The following is a 9,225-nucleotide window of genomic DNA, read 5'->3' as shown; positions in this document are numbered from 1 at the left end:
TCTACGGTACAATATGATAAAAATAGAAACATAGAAAACAGTCAAATGTGTGATAGTACTAATAATCCAGAGTGACACTAAAATAAAGCTACAAAGCAGACTGAATTCATATTAAATTAATCCTCCCTGTCGCAGTTTTAATTAAAGCTGCAAGCAGCATTGCGGGCCCTCGCGCACCTTACGATCCACGGGGCCATCGCTGTCTCCTCTCCTATGCTCTCGTCTCCTCTCCTCTCGTCTCCTATGCTCTCCTCTCCTCTAATTTCCAGAGACGCACAACAATCACGTTTACAAGAGAAAGTTCCTGTTGCCAGTAGGTGGCGTTATGACCGTATCATCCTATATCTGTTCAGACTCGGGTCCATAGCGGTACTGTAAGATTTTGTCCACATTGCATGAAGTGTGTTGGTTGTACTGCAGAAAATACAGAGTTTCTTTGTAATGGTCAACTTTGAGGCCACGCCCCCGCCACACGTAACACTTTTCAAAGAGTTTTGGATGCGTTTTTTTGTCTTTGATTCCGTTGATGATATCAGTGAACCGTTGACATGGCAACGTATTGTTGACATAGCAAAAGTCAGCAAATTTCAACGTTTTTCAGCCAAATGAATTTTTCTACAAAGTCTGGTGAGTTTTTGGGCAAAAAGGCGATCTTAGGGGGGGAAAAGGGGGGAAAAATAATAATAATCCCTAGGGTTTCAATAGAGAATTATTAGTACTAGTACTTTTTGTGAATCTGTAAAATTTTTTTTTTTTTTTTTTTTAAATGTAGGTGTAAAATGGAGTGTAAATTGGGAGAGGGAGCTTTCTTTGTGATACTCAATGTTCTTGTGCATGTATTCTCTTCACACTTCCTGTGACGCAGGTCCATTCAACCAGAGATCCCTGATGTCGGAAGGTGTTCTCCAGCAGACGGTGACAGTCATTCCTCCTGATGTGCCTCAGCTCAACCCACCTGTCGAGCTCTCTGGACCAACTGATTCAACAGTGAGCACTCAAATGGTTTGACAAGTATATACATGCTGAATCTGACTAGGGTTTACCATCATATACAAATGTTGTTGAACTCAGTAGTAGATTTTGCTGAATTTATTCTAGGACAGATATATATATGTGTGTGTGTGTGTGCGTGTGTGTGAAAACACATATAGATATCTATATTTCCTGCTGCAAAAGAAATGCTCTAGGTGACAGACTTTAGGTATTTTAATGAAATAACCATTAATAATAATCTGTGATGGTCTGTCTGTAAAAATGGTCAGAATGTGTGGCTAATTGATATTTCTGTCCTACTGCTTTCTCAATATTCAGATTAAAACAAGTTTGAAGAGGGAAGCATACCCTGAAACCAATACCACCAGCAGGGAGCTTTCCCCTGCTCAGGTGCGTTCCCCTGCTCAGGAGCTTTCCACTGCTCAGGAGCGTTCTCCTGCTCAGGAGCTTTCAGTACCTTGCACATTAGTCTCTCAGAGGAAAAGCGGAAGGCAAATCAAACCTCCTAAGAAAGACTTCCCTGCATTTGAGGACAAGAAGGTCAGACTTTCCAAGGAGCTCAGGTCCTGCAATGACATCCTGAAGGAGCTGCTGTCAAAGAGGCACCAGGCATACTCGTGGCCCTTTCGTACCCCAGTAGATGCAGTTGCTATGAATTTGCACGACTACCATGACATCATCAAGCAGCCCATGGACCTGAGCACCATCAGGGTGAGTTGGTGCTGATTTAACAAAGCATTGTTTCAGTGTAGGCCAGGACTTCAGTACAGGTTTTCAGGATACAATGTGTTCTTTCCTCAGAAAAAACTGGATAAAGGAGAATATGCAAATGCAAAGGAGTTCGCGGCGGATGTCCGACTAATGTTCTCCAACTGTTACCGATACAATCCTCCTTCACATGAGGTGGCCTACTCGGCAAGAAAACTTCAGGTAGAGTTTTATTTGTTATTCTGTCAGTGAGTAAGGAAAAGTCAAATGTAGAGTCGCCCTGTTCCCATTTCCCTATTCTTTTACTGTCTTGGTTGTCGTTAGTTTAACAGTTTAGTGCAGTTGTATTATTTCCTAGTAAAAAGCAACAATTATAGCATTAGGATAAATACTGCTGCCTCATAATTGCTTTGTGTCTTTATTAACAGGAAATTTTCGAGGCCCGTTACATGAAGCTTTCCCTGGAACCAGAGGGTCGTTCAGTATCTCGTCAGCAAGTTGTGAAAGGAAAGGGAAGTGCATATGGACGTCTGTCAACTTCTGCAAGTTCTGAAAGTGAAAGTTCCTCAGAGGGAGAGAGTACATCAGAAGGGGTGAAAATGCAGCTGGCTGATCTAGAGAAACAGGTACGTATTCTGGCAAGACGCAAACGATGTCATTGGTGTTTGAGAAGTGGATCAGTTGATGAAGTCCTGTGTCTTCAGCTCAAAGTTGTCCATGACCAGCTGAAGAAATTTACCCAAGAGTCCCTGATGAAATCAAAGAAGAAAGAGAAGCTGAAAAAGAGAAAAAGACTACAAGGCCGATATCTTGCTCAACTGAAGTATGAATACTTTATTTTATCATCAGTGCAAATAGTGTTGATCATGTTGTTACGATCAAATTTGTTGCTTTGTTTGCTATGTTATGTGTAGGCAAGGACAACACAGCAACAAAGCACACATAAAATGTGTGGATGATGACGTCCCATCAAAATCAGTGACTTACGAGGAGATGAATCAGCTGAAACTGGACATCAGCAAGCTGCCTGGTGACAAAATGGGCAAGGTGGTGAAGATCATTCACACCAGTGAGTCTTCTACGCAAGATTCTATACCAGAAATTATTGAAGTTGACTTTGAAACACTCAAGACTTCCACACTGAGAGCCCTGCAGAGGTTTGTTGCAGCGTGCCTAGGGAAAGTCAACACAAAGGGAGGCAGTAAGTACAGCTCAGTCCTGCTTCGCTAAAGCTGTCCTCTGTCAGCAAATACAGCTTTCTTTTTATTAGATTCAGCTAAAATGAAAGCTTCTCCTCACAATGAAACTGCATGCTCATTCTCTTTCAGAAGAAAAACAGGAGAATCCCTCAGGAGGAATGCAAGCTGGGAAACTACACAGTGCTGGGAAATCTCAGGTTGTCAGCAAACGGCAGCATTTAATAAAGAAGAAAAAGCCACGCGGTAAACTTGTTTAGCAGTATAACAATTATGCTATCGCTCTGACACTCAGGGTTGTTTTAAAAAAAATACTTCCTGTATTTTTCTTACAGCTAAAGTTTTGCCTTCCACTGAACCCAGCCGCCCGCCATGCCTCAGTGATTGCAGCAGCACATCATCCAGCAGCAGCAGCAGCCGTTCCTGCGGTTCTGATAGCAGTTCTGAATCAGCTTAGCTGCTGTCCACAGCTTTCCCCTCTGCTTTGTTTTAACCTCTTCTTTCCTCCTATTTGTCTTTCTGCTGCATCGCACAGCCTGGAGTTCAGGTTAAACATAAAATATTAAACTTTTCTAAACTTTTACTTTTTCATGAAATGTTTTCTGTTTGTTTATTGAGTCTACAGATCATTTGATGGAGAGAGTGTTTTACTGTTGTGGGCATAGAGTATGTTGGACACAGTGTTAAGACACATAAAAATAAAAGTATGTCAAAATGCATAGACTAAACTGGTTTTGCTATAGTCACACAACTGATGGTGATTGTTTATTAGATGTGTGTCTTACAACACAGAATTTCTGCAGTCTCATAGACAATAATTATTACTTTATTCTTGTTGTGCTGAAGCCATGTAATATATTTGCAAATTCAAAGTTTTCTTCAGCTCAGTGATGAAACCTGCCACTCAGGAGGACTGTGAAGGCTGACCTTAATAAAACTGAACAAGTATACATTAGCTCATAATGAACACCTTATCATGACCCTTGATCGTGAACTTAATGCATGTTGTTGCACGATCTCACTATAATGCGTGCACAAAGCATTCCATGTTACTAGCAGCCGTCTATATTGAGAAGATGAGGTTGACCCAGCCCTGTAAAGCAAAATATACCACAGTCTTTTGTTATTGCAATATATTTTAGTGGTCGAAATACACCCTTGATCACACATGACGTCAGGATAGGATGACGAACACATTGATCAGAGCATCAAAAATTAACAGCTGTACAGTGTTTCCTACAGCTAAGGACACATAGGTCATCAACTGCTAAAACAAAGGTCATTGTGAAAAATGCAACATATGAAAAATATTCTTCACCCCTATAGAAACATATTTGAATCTGTTAAGTCTTTGAACATATCAATTATAAAATGAGGAACGTGGAGGACCTATGTAGATCATGCCTGTGTGATCAAATGGCCACAAAGACACCACTACTATAGGGAGACCTTTGTGAAGCATAGACAACTCATTCAAGTAAGAACGACTGAAAAGACTGTCTTTGGGTTTGAAGACAGACCTCTGTCTGGTGTGCACATTCAAACACTGGATCCTAGAGCCATTTTAAACCTTTATTTGGGCAGGATGACAAAGGGGTTCATACATGAATGGATGTATGGATGATTTTTCTATGTCCCAAGGAAAACAATATTCTTCCATGATAATGCATCCATCAAAGGATAAGGGGAGTATATCATCTGAAATCTGAAGACTCTTGTCAAAAGTTAATTAGAAAGGTATGTACTGCACATCCACTATATGCTTATTGTTGTCCAGAGATCATTCGAAGTTACAGTGACAATTAAACTGTTGTCTCCTGCAGTCAATGGTGATGCGGGCTCCCAGCAGTAAACAGACATCACAGACAAAAGATGTGGCAAAAACTTCAGTCAAGACTTGTCACTCTTACTTCTCCTCCTGGGCATGCAGATGTTTCAGTGAATGTTAAAATGATGTGAGTCCCACACTCACTGTAGGAGATGATTCCTTCAACGTAAAACCGTGTGTTCATGCAGAAACCTCCAGAGGACAGATGTCAGGACTGCTTCAAAGATTCGCGCTTCTCTGAACAAATGTGCACATTGTTGAGTCCCTGGTCCTTCAGGCGGAGGTGGACACTTTGTCCATCAGCTCTTCACATCACTGAAGAAAAACAGACATTCAGAGGAAAACAGCCATCACTAACAACATCAGAGCGTTTGTATTAAAGTGACTTCAGCAGAGTTAGCTTGTCTTTGAAAGAGTTGAGTGACAGGCTGAAAGCCGTTTATTGAACAGATCCCTGTTCTGATGAAACCTTAAACGCTTCCACACTTTGCACATCATGTTAAGACTGGACCCAAACAATGAGCCACAAAAAGAATTGAACAAACAGAAATTAAGCTTTATTAACATCAAGCTGAAAAATTCAGGAATTTAACAAGACGAGGTCAAAGCAAAAGTACAAGAAGTCACCAAGAACAGATGAAAGCTGCTGCAATGTCAGAACAGCCAGAGCTTACAGAGCTGTTCTTCTTGTGCAGGCTTTATCAACATAAAGCTAAAAAACCTTCACTAAAAACAATCCACCATAATAACACACCTCATGTCTCTGCAATCAAAGCCTCTTAGTTTACAGGCTTACATTTTTGCAAATGGCCCCTTCTTGTGGACAAAATGTGTAAAAGTCTAACATTTGCAGGCCATGCGGCAGATATAAAAAGGTGTCCCAGTATTTCTGAGTTTTAAAAGTAGGCTGAATAATATTAGTACAGAACAACATATTTTATATAGAACAACATATTTTATATTGACTCCAACACTACATGAAAACTGTCCTACAGGTCAAACTGTAGCTCATTATGGTTTATTTCTGATGATTAATAGGCCCTTTTCTTATCCAATAAAAGGAATAAATAAATACATTGGGAGGATGGTATCAAATTCTGAATTCAGTGTATAGGTGTTGTTATAGGGCTGCTGTTTATTTTCTAATTTACCACTTGGATGGAATAAATTATTTTTTTCTCATTCTGATGATGACTCTGATACTTGCTGTATTTTAACAAGCTAGGACACATGATGGTCAACACTCTTGACCCCCCATAAAGCGAGGCTATAGTCCTCAATGCAGTGGCGCAGGTTCAGCCCCGGCCCTCTCACTGAATGCTGCCCCTCTGTTTTGCCCCTTTTCTCAGATTTCCTTCTCTCTCCACAATTGAGTTTACTTGATTACTAATTAAAAGCGACTACATGTGTTAACAACGTGTGTTCCCTCACTTTTTTTTTGAAAAATCAGGGGCGCAGAACCTTTTCCTTTATGACCTCCTCCCTTCTGAACAAGCTTCCTGTCATTGTCAGGGGAACACACACTATTTACGGTGTCACTATGGGCCAGATGAGCTGTCGGTACCACTCAAGGTACAAAGGTTGCTTATACTTTTTGTAAAGATACATGTCTGTAGTCAATATTTTGGTATAATAACCCTTCTGCAGTCACAGCTAAATTATGGTTATCAGCTGTTAAAGTTACCTTCCCCTGTTGAAAAAATGCATTTTGACACTGATGCACATCTTGGTATTAGCCCTTGTTAAGGACATATTTCAATGACTTATGTTTGGTATCATTTTAAAGGGGAAACTCTGGGCTTTCACTCAAGCTCTTTTATGAATACCTTTGACAAGTACGGAGGACACTGGAGCTCTTCAAACCTTTTATCACACACATTTTCCTACCATTTCCGCCTAAATCATCTTTTGTCTTTTAGTCCTGTGGCATCAGGAAGCATGAGAGATACAAAATACAAACACTGCAATACTGGCACAACTCTAAGGATTCAGGAAATGTATAATTGACCCATATTATCTCATTCTGAGGGGGTGATTTTCAGCCTTATATCAGGTGGACAGTTATTCTCAGAAAGCAGACCAGATTCAGTGAGATCACACTCATTTTATCTGCAAATCAATGGCAGTACAGAATAATCATTCATCTCATAGTGAGGTTACAACTATACAACTTAAATAAGTTATTGTATTTACATATATGATATATTACTACATTGGGTAGTCTGTTTAATCTGTATGAAGTACAGTAATTGCACTAGTGAGATTCTTGCAAGGAGGGTGAACTTATCCCGTTACAATAGACTCATTTACCAACTTAACAATACAAATGTTATATTTTAAGCATTTTAAATGTAGTTCAGGTAGTTGAATATAGTCTACAATACAACTGATTTTGCCAAGGAGCAGTTAAATCTGAGCTGGGCTAGGCCAAACCTAGAAAATTAGCCCTACCAACAAGCCAACCTCAAAGCACAGGTTTAAATTGTGATAGTTGACAGTTGTTGAAGATTCTCAGTCATTCAGGCCATGATACGTAGAGAAGATTGAAGCAAGGCGTCTGGACTTCTAAAGTCTTCTTGAAGATGTTTCTAAAATATAAAGATGATAAAATGATAAAGAATAGAATTGTTTCCCGTTCTCTACAAGACAAACAATTAAAAAAGAACATTAATAATGTGACTTATTGATGTGTAGAGAACATGAAAACATCACAGATGAATGGATACTTATCTTTTTGAAGAAGAGGGCTCTCCATGCATCCTGACGGCTTTTCTTCTGGTCTTCACGTCTCCTCTCTTTCTGAAAGACAAATGTCAGACAGACAAAACTGTGTTTGGTACAACTTCTTGTAAACGATGTAAAATAATAAACAATAATATTGATAATCATAACTCACAATGCAGATGGTGTCTCCTCCTCAGCCCCCTCTTCTTCTTCTTCCTCCTCCTCTTCTCCTCTTTCCTAGAAACAAAGTGCAGAAACACAAAGGAAGCAGTTCATACATTTTCTGGAATAATGTGAAATAAATAACAAGTATAACAATTATTTCTTAAAGTCTACTATACAATACCATTAGTATCTAAGGAAAATAAAAACAGATAAACAATAACAGCAATAACAACTTAATTAACTATGTGTATGTGTGTGTGTGTGCCAATGCCATCTGGACCATAGTCTGTCACCCTCCACCGGTTCTACATCTTGGTCCCATCACTGAGGTACACAAGTGAGATGACTCTGGTGACAGTGAGTCCATCCACCTCCAATGTACGGACAGAGTTTCTCCTGTCCCCCCTCAGCAGTCTCACATCAACCCTGTCAGGGAGACGTGCTGTCACAATAGGCCTGACAGCAGCTCCCGCAGGCGGCGGCAAAATGCCCGCAGCTGGTCCCCCAATAAGCCGATCAGGAGGGGTGTTCTCCCTTTGGTACTGCCGCTGGTCCAGGGTAAAGGGGTAGACCAGCGGCTGTGATGCTCCAAATCCCTCAAAAGGGATGACGGGAAAGCAGCTGCTTCCTGTGACGAGGTTGTGGTACAGGCTGGGGATGGTCTCAGTCATGGACTGGGTGGCTGCCCTGGTCAGAGGTCGATTCCTTAAGTTGGTGAGGATCAACTCATTGACCTTCACTATGCAACCTGCAAGGAAACAAAAGGAAAAACCAAAGACACCTTTTAGTCATTAAGGACACAAAAACAAGCAGAAGTCCTATTTTCACTGTGAATGCTAACAGAGCATTTATTGTAAAGAGCTTCTGATCCAGACCAGGTTTAGTTTGTTATTCAGTATTTGTACATAAACAACAAATTCTAACATCTCAAAGTGATTGATCATATAAACTGAGGCCACCACACAATGTTTGGAGCATTTACAGTGAGCTGCAGAGTTTTGAATGGTATGAATGTATAATTACTGCACTGACTACATGACATGATAAACATTATATCCACATATTATTCTGAATGTTGTTCAGGTCTCTGTGTGCGGCTCTGTGTGTCAAAATGATCTGTGCTGACTGAACTTAGCTCTTAGCTAAACCTAGCTGTTACTCTGAGGACATGGAAACTCTGCTAAAGAGTTAACTTTTCAAAATCCGTCATTTTTATGCTGTAATCCAGCACAAACAACAAAAACATGTAAACTAAGCTTTTATGTTCAAACCGGGTTAACCACGCTGAGTCTCCATGCAGACAGGCAGAGAACTGAACTTTAGCATTTCTCCAAAAAACGGCCTGGTCGCCATCTTGGCTCATCACTGTCAATGTTAAAGAACCCTAAGGTGATCAGGAACTTCTCCCGGGGAGAATCCATCCCTCCCTGCAGACGACGAAGACGATGATCTGTGGAAATCTCTGCCGACAGCTCTCAGTTTAACAGCACTTGCTCTGGACGTTGGCGGTAGATGCGCTTCAGTCTGTAGCTCAGGTGCGAATAAAGTTCAAAAAGTGCGGCCGGCTACTTATAGGGACCCGTCACTATGGTGACACGTTGTATTTTGATG

The 9,225-nt window shown here is 40.6% G+C and overlaps 1 protein-coding gene across 1 annotated transcript; it reads left to right on the top strand.

Moving 5' to 3' along the window:
* Positions 1-779: 779 nt before the first annotated feature.
* LOC114446573 (bromodomain testis-specific protein-like) lies at positions 780-3,354 on the top strand. Its single transcript, XM_028422225.1, has 9 exons — positions 780-786; positions 866-987; positions 1,312-1,704; positions 1,795-1,923; positions 2,130-2,327; positions 2,406-2,572; positions 2,616-2,902; positions 3,030-3,143; positions 3,233-3,354. Exons 1-9 carry the CDS (start codon positions 780-782, stop codon positions 3,352-3,354), a joined length of 1,539 nt encoding a protein of 512 aa, XP_028278026.1.
* Positions 3,355-9,225: the final 5,871 nt, after the last annotated feature.

The sequence above is a fragment of the Parambassis ranga genome, chromosome 14 (genome assembly GCF_900634625.1).
Source record: "Parambassis ranga chromosome 14, fParRan2.1, whole genome shotgun sequence".
NCBI classification, from domain to species: Eukaryota; Metazoa; Chordata; class Actinopteri; family Ambassidae; genus Parambassis; species Parambassis ranga.
Note: the sequence above shows the minus strand (reverse complement) of the source record. Positions and strands in the feature narration are given on the sequence as shown.